This window comes from Pelmatolapia mariae, linkage group LG18, assembly GCF_036321145.2.
Source record: "Pelmatolapia mariae isolate MD_Pm_ZW linkage group LG18, Pm_UMD_F_2, whole genome shotgun sequence".
NCBI lineage: Eukaryota > Metazoa > Chordata > Actinopteri > Cichliformes > Cichlidae > Pelmatolapia > Pelmatolapia mariae.
Genome location: NC_086243.1, coordinates 25,378,660 through 25,393,772, shown reverse-complemented (window position 1 = coordinate 25,393,772; position 15,113 = coordinate 25,378,660). Strand labels below are relative to the sequence as shown.

The 15,113-nt window shown below is 38.9% G+C and overlaps 3 protein-coding genes across 3 annotated transcripts; 2 read left to right on the top strand and 1 right to left on the bottom strand.

The window, feature by feature from the left end:
• Positions 1-83: 83 nt before the first annotated feature.
• On the bottom strand, positions 84-7,262 carry LOC134617084 (uridylate-specific endoribonuclease C-like). Its single transcript, XM_063462255.1, has 7 exons — positions 7,175-7,262; positions 5,288-5,387; positions 3,350-3,461; positions 3,132-3,253; positions 1,891-2,003; positions 607-760; positions 84-511 (listed from the first exon to the last, which is right to left on the bottom strand). Exons 1-7 carry the CDS (start codon positions 7,183-7,185, stop codon positions 251-253), a joined length of 873 nt encoding a protein of 290 aa, XP_063318325.1. The 5' UTR covers positions 7,186-7,262; the 3' UTR covers positions 84-250.
• A 1,116-nt stretch (positions 7,263-8,378) lies between these two features.
• pak1ip1 (PAK1 interacting protein 1) lies at positions 8,379-12,379 on the top strand. Its single transcript, XM_063461995.1, has 10 exons — positions 8,379-8,690; positions 9,292-9,454; positions 9,764-9,884; positions 9,981-10,055; positions 10,150-10,202; positions 10,288-10,433; positions 10,652-10,749; positions 10,870-10,969; positions 11,453-11,585; positions 11,797-12,379. Exons 1-10 carry the CDS (start codon positions 8,613-8,615, stop codon positions 11,910-11,912), a joined length of 1,083 nt encoding a protein of 360 aa, XP_063318065.1. The 5' UTR covers positions 8,379-8,612; the 3' UTR covers positions 11,913-12,379.
• Positions 12,380-12,483: 104 nt separating this feature from the next.
• LOC134616330 (transmembrane protein 14C-like) lies at positions 12,484-15,046 on the top strand. Its single transcript, XM_063461129.1, has 4 exons — positions 12,484-12,765; positions 14,419-14,520; positions 14,602-14,689; positions 14,812-15,046. The coding sequence occupies exons 1-4, from the start codon at positions 12,690-12,692 to the stop codon at positions 14,870-14,872; spliced, it is 327 nt and encodes a 108-aa protein (XP_063317199.1). The 5' UTR covers positions 12,484-12,689; the 3' UTR covers positions 14,873-15,046.
• Positions 15,047-15,113: the final 67 nt, after the last annotated feature.

Below are 15,113 nucleotides of genomic sequence, written 5' to 3'. Positions count from 1 at the left end.
CTTAAAATATTTGGGCTATTTTTTCCTAACACAGAATACAAATACAAACATTTTGTTAACAAAACACTTTTTATTTTGTCTGTAACAGCTCATATGACAAAAATGTGTTCAATAACCGGTATATACTTCTCATGTTTAGTGCAAAGAGAACTTGATCCAGGTTTATGTTAGGGTTATACTGGGTTATACTGCACTGAAATAAAGTTTCCATTTAAACAAAAACATTTGCACACTCTCGGCTGGTGTAAAGTTACAGATCCCTGTTGTTGCTGCTGAGCAGTTTGGGATAGGACGTGCCGATGGATCGCCCGTGCCGACAGACGACCAGCTCCAGCACGTACTCGTCCACTTTCACCACCACAGACGTCATCTTCTCAGTTGACATGAGGAAGATGATGGTGAAGAGAGCGACCTCAAACTCTGGACTGACACCAATGAAGGAGCCACCGACGGGCTTCACCAAGCCTTTCCAACTGAACTGCAGGTTCAGGACGTGGTCATCCTCATCAGGCTTTAAAAACAGTAAATGCAATTCAGCGACATGTGTGGCTATTTACTTTTCAGTCAGTGCTTTTACAGTAACGAGCTGCTGTATCAGTTTCTTACTGTGTCTTTGTTATCTCTTGCTTTATAGCCTTTATAGTCCACATGGCCGTGCTTTTCCTGAAGGTAGAACTGCACCCAGTTGTGAAGACCTATGATCTCCTGTCCGTATTTGGCTTCTCCCACAAACACATGTTCAAATCCACAGGAATCCTCACTGTAATGAAAATAAAACCAACCAGCACACCCAGAGATACTTAAGTTCAGTCTCTAAGTGCCGTATGTCCTCATTCATACCAAGACGTCTTATCTACAATGTTAACATTGTGGGGCAGACAGAAGGATAACAGCACAGACGGCAGCAGAGCCTGTGACTCACTTTTAACCCTTGAGTAACCAAGCTTCATTAACGACTAATTTATGAATGACTCCATTATATTTTATACAGGAAAACCTTTCTAATGGCTCTGTGTGTGATTATCATACCTATGCTGTTTTATTGTAATTAAAAAGATAAGTTAAAAAGCACAAACTGTAAGAAGAGACAAACTGTCACATCTTATAAAACAAATTTTCTTTGTTTCAGTGTAACTACAAAAATAATACATTTTAAATATTAAATTAAATAGAGATTATAACTTCTGCACATTTGTACTCAAAACTTTAAAAAAAATTCCTCCTAGTCACCTGTCATTGATCCAGGTGTGCAGAACTTTCAAAATTAAAAATTCAAGTAAAAAATTAAAGAGTGAATTATGTATTACAGTATGTTAACATCATTTTAACACCCAAATGTAGATAATCTAGTGACTCTGATCAAGATATTAGAATTAAGTTATCACACTCTGTTGTTCATCCTGTGCAACTGTGAAAATTAGATGAAAAAAAATTAAAGATGACAATAATAACAAAGCCTATAATATTACTGTATAATGTTAAATATCAGTCTTTCCATTGTGTTTGCTACACTGGGGCCAATTTCTGGAAGCATTTTTTATTTATGATTAAAAGTGTCACAAAAACAGATGTAAGTATTTGGCTGGAGTTACAAGGTTAACCTCAGGAAGATTTTAATACATGTACTTTATTGTCAGCCTTTTCAGACAAAAGCAGCTGTTACTTAACACTGAAAAAACACAAAAATAAACCCAGAACACACTCAGGGAACACTGTGTTTTATTCTTAGATTCTTCACTGATTCTTGAGTTGTAAATTCATCTGCTCGTTCTGCTCCAGACCTGGATCTCATTTAAGTTTGCCTTTAACCAATCATTCAAACCAGTATGTGGTTCCCTTCCTTCTCTTTTAAACATTGCAGCAGCGCCCCCTGTTGTTACAGTTACTCACCCTCCGCTCCTGTCCCTGTGGTACAGGCGGAACCAGATGTCATACAGCTGTCTCTTGAACTGCCCAGGGTCTGATGGTGACTTCCCCTTCTTGACCAGATACTGGTGAGCACACTAAGAGTAAAAACACAGTAACATACTTTGAAATTTCAGACATCCGAGTAAAAAAATGTGACCTATCAATAGTATGGGAATAAACCATCGTTACATTAGAAAATTTATTCTTAGCCTTGAAAAAAAACAAAACAAAACAAAAAAAACGGATCCATGCCTGGAATGAAAATTTGAGCCGGCATAGATCAAAAGATCAAAAGTGCCTGGAAAATAAAAAGATCCCCCCCCCCCCCACACACACACACACACACACACACCCCAACGCAAACTTAAACACAACACTGAAGTTAAAGTAATGAGTCACAGGAAAATCTAATCTTACTATAATAAACTAATCTCTATTTGAACTCCTACACAATCAGGAGATGATAAACTAAACTTGACACACAGGTTCATCTTTGGCCCCAGAAGGTTCTTATCTATATCAGATATTCTAATGTCATTGTGTTGCCTGGCAAACACCGACCGACAGACTAAAATAACTCATCATTTATGTACCTATATAACATCTTATGAAATCATAGTATGGCATCATTTTTGTTTCATTACACAACATCTGTTTTTTTTATATACTCAGTGTTACATTACATCATTTGGGACATTAATTTATAAAAGTCAAATTTCCTGTATTTAGAGACTACATTTAAAGTTACTCTTGGATACATAACTTTATAAATAGTATCAAAATCCATGTGAATTAGTTAAGCCTACAAAAAAAACCCCAGTTCATGCATTTTTGTCAGCGGTATATTATTGACATGCACATAAGGTATGTAAACTACAATGAAAATTATAAATCTTTTTTTTAATAAATGTGTGTCAAGCGAACAAAATTTTGCAGTTATAGTTAACAATTGTACAGTTTTAATTATACACTTAAAGTGTACTAGCAGTGTCTGGCTGATGAGTGCAGAAGTTCATTTATTTTTTAGATAATTGTTCATTGATTTGGTCCCTTGACTGTAAATTCATTATTCTGTATATAAGCATAAAACGACTTCCATATTGGTCTGCTGTTTATTTGTTTTTAACATCTACCACACCTCTTTTTTTACTTTTCTCTAACCGATCAGTAAACAACAGCTTAAATTATTTCTGAGCTCATGCTCTCCTATGAATCCGCTGTACCTTCATGAGATCTGTCTCCACGATGGCATCGATGAAGAGCTTGTTCTCTTTGAGCTCTTCTGAGGTGACCGTCTCTGACACGCCTGTGGACATCTCATAGTTGTCCAGCAAGCTGATGAAATCTGGATAAAAAGGCGTAACCTCGTTAAACTGTTTAATCTCTGTTGTTCCAAGTAAACATAATAAAGAAAATCTATATAGGCCTGACTCATACTCACATTCATATGTCTTAATACTCTTCAGTTTGTCTTCATTGACATATGTGAAGAGTGGAGCTTTGGCCCGGTCTCTGGCAACGTTACTGCCCTGAGCCACATAACCCGCCTTCCCCTAAATATAAAAACACAAACATTCAGCAACATGTTAAAACTGAACAAACAAATATGAGGATTCATAAATACTGTTGATGCACCTGGTTAATTGACATGTAAGCAGCTCATAAAAGCATCATCCAGTTTCAATGCTAAACACACTTAAGCAGCTGCTTGATGACGCCAACTTCACTGAACATACACACACCCACAACCACCTATAACTGAACACACACACAATGGACAAAAACAAACAAATGTCCGACTGTACCCTCATACACACAATAACATGGACTGAACTACCACTCACACCACTAGCACTTTATATAACCACTGAGGAAATTAGCCACATATCTCACTGATCTAAACTGCACGACTGTAAATGCTGTATAGACAATCATTCTGTACAATGCAATAATTATAGTCCTACAACTGTTTACAACTGTTTATAACTTGTATAGTTCAATTTCATATTTCTGTATAGTTTTCATATTTATATCCTGTTCATAGCCTGCACATAGTTTGTACACTCACTACAGCCTGTACATACTTATAGTTATAACATATTCATAACATACCTTCATACCGTGTACATTGTAACATACCCATAATAGACACATATTTTCACCCTCATTCCTATAATAGACCCATTTTTATATTATTGCTAATATATATTTTGTAAATATATCTATATTACTGCTAAAGCACTTTCTGGATCGATGCAAACTGCATTTCGTTGCCTTGTACTTGTGACATGTGCAATGACAATAAAGTTGAATTCTATTCTATTCTATTCTATTCAACCACTTGAAACACTGAAGGAAAAGAATTAAAATAAAATTTACCAGTGGGCTGTGAGGGAACAGTGCTAAACACCATGACTCATCCTTCATTTCTTGCTTTAGCTTTTTCTGGCACTAGCCAGTAAATATGGACCTAAAGTGAAGGTACAAACTAGAACAACATCTCCCCACACCAGGCACTGTGTGACGGGGAAAATGTGCAACAAATCAGAAATGAGCCGGGCTTAACTTTTAACAGCACTGAGTGTGATGGAGCACTCAAACCAACCATTGCAAAGTTAATCTTACTAGTTATCTCCAAAAGTTTATTTCTGTTCATGTGGACGTAGCGTTTTCAGTGGGAGAAAGTGCTGAGACTGAAGAAGTCACTTGGATGAGTGATGAAACGTTTCTCCCACTGACAACCCTACGTCCAGATGAACAGAAATAAACTTTTGGAGATTTACTTACCTGGATGATTGAGCACGCATCAAGACGTCTTACTAGTTATTATGTTATGACTAAGTGTTATGTGTTATGACTCCAGTAATCTGCACTGACAGCTAATTGATGGAATAGGAATCCTGTGTGGGCATGATGGTTTGACCGGACTTAACAATGACAGCATGTTCATCATTGTGTGAATTCTATGTGCTGTCTTTAGTGTTTTGTAACATAATTTCATTAGGGATTATTAAAGTACTCTGATTGTGATTCTAATTCTGATTCTTTAGCTTTAAAATGTCTAAAATTAAATTTGCTTTGTCATAGACCTCCAAACATTCTGATTTATTTACTGCAAAACTTTTCAGTCTGTTAAGTTTCATTATAAAACAGATTTAAAAACAAAACTTTTTTGTCAAATAACATTCAGAAGTACTTGTCACTGAGCAACAACGCTCACAGAACGTCACCACTGTAAATGTTTGGATATACATTATTACACCTAGACTCCAGAACCCCATCAGGCTTCCAGTCCACACAAAGGTTTGCATTTATTGCATGCATCAGTGACTGCCTGCTTTGCATTGCAGAAAAGCTGCGATGGCCTTTTAGCACTGACCTGGAGGGAAATCCTGTAATCGGTCCCAGGTCTCAGGCGGTTTTTATCCAGGTGCCAGAGCTGGTTGAGTGCCTTGGTGAGGTCCTGATCGGCCTTTTGACTGTTAAAAAAAAATTAATTAATTTTTAAAAACACAGGCAGACAAACATGGTGAATTAAGTAGCAGGCCTAAAAACTGCAGTGTATGTGTGAATGAAAACATGGACATGGAAAAGGAAGACACGCAGAGGGTTGACGTGACAGAGGAGGACGCTAGGTACAGGTTGCGAGGCAGATGACCTGTTTTGCCGACCCTTTAAAGAAGAAGAAGACAACAAAGAAGACAAAGAAAAGAAGAAGAAAGAAATGACTAACCGGGGTGTAATGTTCACATGCTTTTGCTATTTCTTCTGTCCTCAAGTAGCGTTTTACAGACAAACACACTAAAATAACTTCTCTCAGCATATGCTTGCTCCCACTATTCAGATTAAAAGAGAAGTGACTTCTCATGCTGTCTATGCACTGAGAGGAACTGGAGTAAATGGGCAGTCTGTTTACTTTATTGTTTTTCATAGCTACCATGCAGTTTGGGATAGTCCTCCTTTTTGTTTCAAACTACTGGTGATGAAATCTGCCGTGACAATCTTGTTTTCCCTACTCATGTGACTAATTCTTTCTGCGAAAAGCAGTTAACAGGAAGTTAACTGCTCTTCTTAGAATGAATTAGTAAGGTATACAAAACGAAAACGGCGTTTCCAAAACAAACAAACTTACTCCTGTGTCTCAGTTGAAAGCAGCCTGTACATCTGTTTCAGGATGTGTGTAGTTATTTTTTTTTAATTCTCAGTTACTTAGGTTTAAAACATAAGGCACCTGTGGTACAGTTAAGGACCTATTCATCTAAATAATAAAAACAGTTTCCCACATAGTAACAGCAGTGCTTAGCTGTGTAAATGACTCACATATCTATACAGCCGTGCACAATGACTCTCCATTAAAACCCAGTTTGTCTGACACAGGTGATCTAAATAATGTTTTAATTAAGTGATGACTCTTGACTTCAACACAAGCAGCAGCTGAAGGCTTTGTGTTGTCTCCTATCGCATGTTATGCTGTAAGTCTTCTCCTTTGTTAGATAGCACAGTGGCGCCAGATAAAAACTATAAAACAAGTGTGGAAAACTTCAGCTTTAGCTCTAAATAATGACCCCACCTCCATCATCAAGTTACAGCTGCATGGATCAGTGAATGTGGGAGGGCTGTAATGTGAGACAAAAACATAACCTGCAGATACCACTAAAACTATAACATCTCTGCTTTACTTTTCTTCAATTACATCAATAAATGCTAATACAATTGCACTGAGGCGGACTAACAACCACACCCTATGTCTGACACGTTGAAAAACGTTGAGCGAGAAGCAGATGACAGGATGGAGCACATACTGAGACAGAAGGTCCTCTGTGTTTAGCCTGAGTACATGAGGGAGCGACTACAGTTTTATTACAGCAGAGGAGGCTCCATGAAGTTCTCCAAGTCCTGTTTGTTCTGTTGTATAATTCAACCCACTAATCATTCCCAGACCCCGCTGCAGGCTCCACTTATGCACACAACGTCCACGCAACAGCTGCACAGAGCGCAGTCTGCACTGAGGAACAGCTCTCAGGGAAACAAACCCGGACTTTATCGTGACAAAACTATCGAGGAGAACCATCAAAGGTGTGACGTTACACTGTAGCTACATGTTTACATCAAACATGTCTTCGTTAGACGGAAACAAACGCGTTGAAACGGTCGAAAAGCGGCTGAAAACGACAACACGCAATTTTAAATTTCTCTAAAAGTTGAGAAGACGCTTTAAAACACAAGTCATCCTTCTGCGCGTGCGTTATTTTAATCCCAAACTCACCTTCTCGACATGATTTCGTTGAGAGGAAAAACTCACTGAGACTTCTCACATCCTCTCTGAGAAACTGCCAGAATTAACTCCGCGGTCAATCATGACGTCTCCAAGGGAGCCAGCCAATTACAAGACAGGAGGGTAAACGCTGCTCTCCACCCCCTCCGCCCTTCCCCTCGCTCGTCAGACGTGGGATTAATAAATTACAGTAATTTTGCTCTCTATCCTCATAAACTCATAACTCAAACTTTTCATTGTCAAAGTAAACTCATTATGGATGTCAATCCAGCAGTTCTGTGTGAGAAAAGGTGCAATCCTCTGAAACAGAAAAAATGTGATAAAGGTTTTAGGGTCATAGCAATACTTTTTAGCCTCACTTGGAATTCACACGCACTTGCAATCCCTTTTAAAGGCAAATGTTTTCGCAATCAAATTCATTCAATTAATTATTATAATCATCAACTACTATTATCAGTAAGTGTGAGCACAAATATCAAGGTAGAAGTTTGGGGAGTATTATGATCATGTCGGCTCAATTTGGAGGCAAAGGCATTTGGGCACCTTGCAGTCACTGAGTCGACCAAGAACCCCTCTGTATACCAAAATATTCTAGAGTCATACGTGAGGCATAGCTGCCTGACCGCTAAAACCTGGGTGAAATCGTATCAATTAACAGCAAATCTACAAAAGAATGGCAGAAAAAGAAAAGAATGAAATGAAAAAACCCAGCCAAAGTCCAGATCTCATCCTGATTGAAATGGTGCTGCGCACAAATAAATGCTGGCAAACCTCAATGAACTGAAGCAACACTGCCACGATGATGTGAGAAACTGATAGGCTCCTTCTGTACTTTGACTCAGTTTGTATTAAATAAATAACAACACTGTGTAATGTTTTATATGTTGCTGTTCATCTGAGCTTGTACTGGTGGCAAGAACAAATGATTTTTTTTATTATTATGTCCTGATACATAAAACCTTAAAACTAGAAGGGGCGTACTTTTTTTTAACCATGACTCCATACAAAATTATAGAAAATCAGGCAAAGATTAGTCTTAGTTTCTCCTGTGGTCCCTTGGAATAATTTAATTTCCCACCAGTCTTTTAGAGTGTCTCTGAAAATCAACGTAAAAAACCATAGCTGAACGATGAAGACTTTTATTTTGAAAAAGCCTTAACGACAAATGGTAAGAAAGTGCTTTTGCGCAAGCGCAGTGACTCCACATGTTATTTTGGGACTGAACGTGTGTTTAGCTAAAAAGAGTTACCGTTTTCTCGTGCGAGCATTCGCACCACGCTTTTTACTGTCCTTGCCTTTCTCTTGTTGGTGTTCTATTACTGTTTTAGCAGCTGTTACACAAACTGCTCGAGGAAATCTGCTCAGAAAATCGGCAAATTGTAAGGAAAGCTAATTAGCCGGCTAGCTGAGCTCACTGTAGTCCAGCAGCATGGCAGCTGTGTTGGAGCTGGTCGCTGGCAGTTATGAACAGATCACCTTCGGTTATCAAGTAAAAACTGACGAAAAGGTAAGCTGGAGTCTCACAAAGCAACGACCTGTGTGTGTGTGTGTGTGTGTGTGTGTGTGTGTGTGTGTGTGTGTGTGTGTGTGTGTGTGTGTGTGTGTAAAGGGTGTGATGTGAAGTTGTAATAATAACAAGCTCAAGTGTTTGTTGGTTGGATGATGAACATTATGATTTCCATTAAAAAAGCTATTAAGGCATAGAAAATTGTTTTTAATAGTTTTTCAATAGCTAGTCACAAAAAAAGCAAATAGAATATAACCTAATTAAAAAGGGCACTAAACTAGAGAAATGTTTACCGTTATAACTGTAGCTGCTCAAAAGGCTGCATTGATTTTGCAATCATATGCTTTCTTTAAATAAAATCAGTAAAAAACGAGGAAATTGTTTAGGTTTTTTTTTTAACCTCCTTTGTACTTGTCATGATTTGTATGCAATGCAGTATTTATTTGGTTATGAAGCACATTCATTGCCCAGTATATGAAAGGAGTGTAACGTAAGAAGTTTCGTGATTCACTCCTTTTTCTCTAACAGTCTGTGGATTAATTTATATGCAAATAAATTGTTTTGTTATAAAAAGTTTTCTTTAAAAATAATTGTCATGCAGGAGTGGACAGCCAAAGCAGAATTCACACATCACGCTCACACAGCATCAGTATCTGCTGTGGCTGCCAGTGAGAGGTTTGTGGTGACGGGGAGCAAAGATGAGACCATCCAAGTGTATAACATGAAGAAAAGAATCGAGCACGGTGCTTTGCTGCATCATGACGGTGAGTTTGTAAATTGTAATTAGTCTGTTTGATTTCTTCAGTTAAACATCAAAAACACCTAATATAGAAGTGACCTGTTGAGTAATTCAAAGTGCGCTAACTTGATATTTTGTTTAAACTCAGTTTATTTCAAATTATTTTCTCAGCAATTTGAATTAACCTGAGGTTTAGATTGTTTTTGTTTTTTTTGTGGTGGAAACTCACAGGTATGGAAAGCTTCCATAGAAAGCTTCCATACCTGTGTGTCAAAGCAGTAATGTAAACGTCTGCCTGGTTTCTGCTTGTGGTGCTGACTGACTTCCTGCGCAGGCACCATCACTTGCCTCGAGTTTTACGGGACGTCTCACTTACTGAGTGGAGGAGAGGACGGACTCCTGTGTGTGTGGAGCACGAAGAAGTGGGAGTGTCTGAAATCCATCAAAGCTCACAAGTAAGCGCACAAAAGGTGGCACAGACACACGGAGAGGGTTACTTCTTTATGTTTGGTAGCATCGTCAGTGTTGCTTTGTGTTGTGATGTCTTTCAGAGGTCATGTGACATCGCTGTCCATCCATCCGTCTGGGAAGCTTGCGCTCTCAGTTGGGACCGATAAGACACTGAGGTAAATTTCACAGCTCTCTTTAACGGTAGATGACTCAGATGATCCGTTTGCACGGATAAACAATGTCGGCTGTTGTGTTTTTGTATCAATGCAGAACCTGGAATCTCATTAATGGAAGATCAGCGTTCATCAAAAACATAAAACAGAGTAAGCTCCCCTTTAACCTTTTGAGCGGTGAGGAAATTGTTGACACATTTATGACTCAAACCTGTGTTCTTTACACACCTGACAGATGCACACATTGTCAGGTGGTCACCAGACGGGGACAGATACGTGGTTGTGATGAACGACAAAGTGAACATCTACGAGCTGGAGACGGCCACTGTGACGGGAACGGTCGCAAACCCCAAAAGGATCGCGTCTGTCAAGTTTTTAAACGTGAGCTCGCTGAATAGAGATTCGAAATGCATAAAAGACCTCCCAAATTTTGGCAACAGTTCTGACACAAAGTAAATGCCACATTTTCAGAGGTAGAATCACACAGACACAACATTAAGTGTTGTTGTCAATTTTCAAGAAGTGGATCCCCTCATGATGAGGCATTTTCATATGAAGGATAAGCATATCTATAAAAACAACCACCGCTTATCTTTCAGAACTCCATCCTGGCCGTTGCAGGAGACGATGAAACTGTGAGGTTGTGTGATGTGGAGAAAGCAAAATGGGTGTGTGATTTCAAGGCTCACGAAACCAGGTGAATTCATTCATTCATTGTTTTCCCACCAATCATGCATAGATCATACTGTCAATATTCTGATACGCGTGATGATGGGAGAAGAAGTCAGCTTATCTTTGTGTCCGTTTGTGATGTCAGAGTGAAGACGGTGGACAGTGTGAACGTGGATGATTACTCTGTGGTGGTGACTGCTTCAAATGATGGTTTCATCAAAATGTGGAAAATTCATCTTAAAGAGGTATGCTGCGTCCTGATATTAGCTTTCTGGAGAACATGCATTCTTCGTTAATGTGGAAATGGACTTGTTGTAGACTACAAGCCACTGAGACCCACACACACATTCATACATCACCTTTATTCAGGGCTTTTGTGCACTTTTTACCTGTCATACTGACAAATTTGGGGTTAAGTATTTTGCACAAGGACACCAAGAAGCTTGTTTTTTTTTGTCTTCTAAAAACCCAGCAGCTGGGTCCTCCAGCTTTCCCTCCAGGAGCATTTGTTTTAGTCGACAAAAAGAGATCATAGAGGCTGATTTTTTTAAATTAATTTATTAATTTATTTTTGCATTAAAATTGCTGACAATATTAGTAATACAATAAAATAAAAATATCTTGATGGGTTCCTTTTAACAAAAACTAACTCAAACTGAAGTGTGTTTAAAATAAAAATGGTATATTTATGATTATCCCGGTGAGCTAATATGTCTGCTGACCACCAGGAGCTGGAATCTCCCACACTCCTTGGGGAAGTGAACACATCAGCCAGACTGACATGCCTTGCTGTGAGGAGAACTTCACTGATGCAGCAGCAGATCACTGAGGAAGAAGCACCTCAGGCAACAATATCTGAAGGTGAGGTCGTGGAAACACTTCAGCTGCTTTATGATGATGATCGGTGAGGGGTATCCTGCAGGACACTCAGCTCGCCTGAATGTGCGACCCGCTCATCGGGGCATTGAGTCATTACCTCACATTCTGATCTGTTCGTCTCCACTTAATATCTCTTCCTTCGGGCGAGGGAATGTAAACCTGAGCTAACACCCTGCTCTGTGTTTATCCGCAGAACTACTTCCCGAACTTCTAAGGACAAAGAGAGTCCGAATTGCCACGGAAGAAGTCGTCCTGGAAGACGAGAGCAAGCCCAAGAAGAAGAAGAAGAAAAAGAACAGTGGAAAATAGAATAAAATGTTTTATTACCCATACACATGTGGATTTTTATTCTGACGACCTGCAGTGTTCTACATCAAATGTGAACTTATCGCTGATGAAAGAAAAGCAGAACAAGATAGATGATATAATATTTCATAACATTCAAAAGACTGGCAGTTCGTGTAGAATCAAACTGAAAGTTACACGTTGAACAAAAGGAAAGCGGACTATAATAAGACCCATGTCCGTGAGTTTCCCCAGGCTGCACACAGACAACTACTCACAGACAACAAACGCAAAAAAGTGCCTCGAGTCTGAAGCTACCAATGATGTAATGTGCCAGAGTAAATGTAACAAAGATTTATTATTTTTCTCCACAGCTCAGTACCTTTCTTAAAACAGCTTAGGCTGGACATCTGCCAGCATCTTGGTATGTTGTACAGATTTTGTTATAGGTGAGATAAAGCACAACTGCTGAGTGTATTTTTTTTTTTTAAATAAATACATTTTCTGTCCTCGTGAGTCATCTCTTTTTCTCCTGTAGGGGAGTCAGGAAATTAGACGTTTTAATTTGAAAGCGCATGCAAAAGGCACCGGAACTGAAAGACATAACTCTCCATTCGGGAAGTTTCTAAGTGATAATCAGTGGAAACGACTGTGTTTCAAACTTTTAGTGTGTTTTAATCGGCTGTGTTTGGCTTCACTTTACAGTTACGAGTTAAAGTAACCAGTTAAAACGACCTGTGGTCACCGTGTTAATTAAACTCGCTGTAGGTTTATCGCAGTAGAAGCTGCTGCTTTGTGCTCATGGCTGTCGACTGGATTGGGTTCAGCTATGCTGCTCTGGTGTCGGCAGGAGGGGTCGTAGGTTATGTGAAAGCAGGTAGGCGAAAGCCTTTTAGAGTAGACACATTTACATGACATGAACCCTGTTAAAGCGGACTTTAGACACAGATAACCACCTTTACCCTGCCACTTTATTAAGTACATCAAACGTCATTTTACACCAGAGTCATGCTGCCAATGTATCCACACATATATTTTTGTCCAGCTGACTAAACGCTTCCTGCCTGACCATCTCCAGGCTGGTTGCTCACGTTTTTTAAATAGAAAAACTGTCGGATTTTTAGCTCTTTACTATTATTAGTTTGCTCACAAACAAATATTTCTGTGGTGAAGTTAAAGGCATTTCAAACTTTCTATGGAGAAGTTTTCAAATTCCTTAATCTACTTAAGATAGGTCAATTAATTTTTTTTAAGCCAAACATTTGCTCCTATGTCCTCAGGAATACAGAATGCCAAAGGTGTGGCTGAGGGTCAACATAAAATCCCGAGAGCTTGAATTTCCTTGAAAAAAACATCAGCACAACCTACAATATCATATCTGAAGGAAACTTAATATTTTTGGTCACAGGCAGCATCCAAACACCCAGAGTGTATATTCCAGTACTTGGAAAACTGATTTTGTGAGAGAACTTAAATTTCACAAGTGTGTCACACATTGGCTAAATAAAATAGGAATGAACTATGACTCCAGGGCTACAGAAGTAATCAAGTGTGAAAAATGATGAAAAATCATATTAAATTTGGTAAATCAACACATGTATTTAACCTCTAGTGGAGTTGTTACCTTGTAGAGTTACTAAGGTTACATAGGTCAAGGTGTGAGTTGGGTTTCAGTCGCATCAAGATTGGGTGTTGTCGTCACCCGGCTGGGTGGGTGGGCGACCTGGGTTTTCAAATTGATAACATAGATGCATCTATTAGGAGTCTGAGGGGTAGAACTGGCAGCCACCAATATTTTTAGGCTTTGCATGCATTTTTGTTTTTATATCAACCTACTTGTATCTTGGATATGCATTTTTATTTAATAGCATATTTATTATTTATAGTGGCTCCATAGCGTAGTGGTTTACATATCTGTCCAACAAGTAACAGATCCCAGGTTCAGTGCTGTGAGGAGACACAAACCGCTTTGAAGTTTGTCAGGAAGGGTGTGGTAGGGAACAAAATTTCCCAAATCAAACATGTGGAATTAGTCACTGTGAACAAGGGAAGAACCGAAATTAGCTTTTTATTATTGTTTGTACCTGCCAAGGGACAACAAATGAAAATATACTGAAGGCTAAATCAGCACAAGGTGTCTTTTTTCACACAAGCTCAGTGTGTTTGTGGTTAATCCCTGATAAATAAATGTCTTTCAAATGTAAGCATTGCAGCTAAAATCTAGAAACTCATCGTAACACAAGCATTCAGTCTCTAAAGTAGATTTTAAAATAAAACCTTGATGGAAAAACAAAATCACCATTACCGAATTTCCCAGAGGAACCCACCCGAGGGATTAATAAAGTTCTATCTTATCTTAAAGCCTTTATGAAGACCGCAGTTGCTGAATTATGGCTAGCTGTGCATTTGTAGTGCAGCTCTGACTGCACACTTAGCTGCTTTACCTTTACAAGGCATTCTGGGAAATGTAGGTCAGTGTTCAACATTAACGGGGGTGTTTCGATGACAGCTAACAACATCTCCTCCACAGGCAGTGTCACCTCTCTGGTCGCAGGGCTCCTGTTTGGCGTGCTGGCTGCGGTCGGCGCTTATCTGACATCTAAAAACCCCAGGAATGTGTGGCTTTCAGCAGGTGAGTGAGTTCAGGTGTTAAACAGCTTAAATGAGTTCAGTTTCCCGAACTTAGCAAATCTTTGCTCTTCCTTGAATGTAGGCACTGCAGGAACTCTCTGTGTGGTGATGGGACTGAGATTTCTCAGCTCCTGGAAATTCATGCCAGCTGGTTTGATGACTTTATTGAGGTAAAAGCACAGTTTCTGTCAAACTGTACCCATTTCCCTGCTCACTGATAATATATTTTAATATTCTGCACCATGTAGGCTGTTTTCAGACATTCAGTGATATACATTTGTTATGTTTTCAGTTTGCTGGTATTGATGAAGACCTTCGCCAGAATGGGAAAGACACAATCGCACAAATCTTGAGCTAAAATAAGCGTTTTCAGTGAGTCTGTAAATACATAAAAGATCAAACTTACAGCATTCCTCACCATTTATTTTCTTACTGCAGTCATACTTTTATTAAAAATGTAACGTGAAATGGGATCATATAGAAAGGGCTTCCTGGAGCCTGTCCTGCCTCAGATCACACAGCTGTGGTATCAATTATTTTTTCTTTATTGTATGAAAAACATTTTTAAATAAAGTTTTTGGCTGTGCTTAAATG

Bases quoted from the DNA above. Each gene is read 5' to 3' on its own strand.
- LOC134616330 (XM_063461129.1), top strand. From the start codon at position 12,690: ATGGCTGTCGACTGGATTGGGTTCAGCTATGCTGCTCTGGTGTCGGCA. The intron at 14,521-14,601 runs GTGAGTGAGTTC...CCTTGAATGTAG, and splicing joins GAATGTGTGGCTTTCAGCAG to GCACTGCAGGAACTCTCTGT. The intron at 14,690-14,811 runs GTAAAAGCACAG...TTATGTTTTCAG, and splicing joins GGTTTGATGACTTTATTGAG to TTTGCTGGTATTGATGAAGA.
- LOC134617084 (XM_063462255.1), bottom strand. The intron at 3,462-5,287 runs GTCAGTGCTAAA...TTTTATATTTAG, and splicing joins ATTACAGGATTTCCCTCCAG to GGGAAGGCGGGTTATGTGGC. The intron at 3,254-3,349 runs GTGAGTATGAGT...CTTTTTATCCAG, and splicing joins GAGTATTAAGACATATGAAT to ATTTCATCAGCTTGCTGGAC.
- pak1ip1 (XM_063461995.1), top strand. From the start codon at position 8,613: ATGGCAGCTGTGTTGGAGCTGGTCGCTGGCAGTTATGAACAGATCACC. The intron at 10,750-10,869 runs GTGAATTCATTC...TTGTGATGTCAG, and splicing joins TTCAAGGCTCACGAAACCAG to AGTGAAGACGGTGGACAGTG. The intron at 11,586-11,796 runs GTGAGGTCGTGG...GTTTATCCGCAG, and splicing joins TCAGGCAACAATATCTGAAG to AACTACTTCCCGAACTTCTA.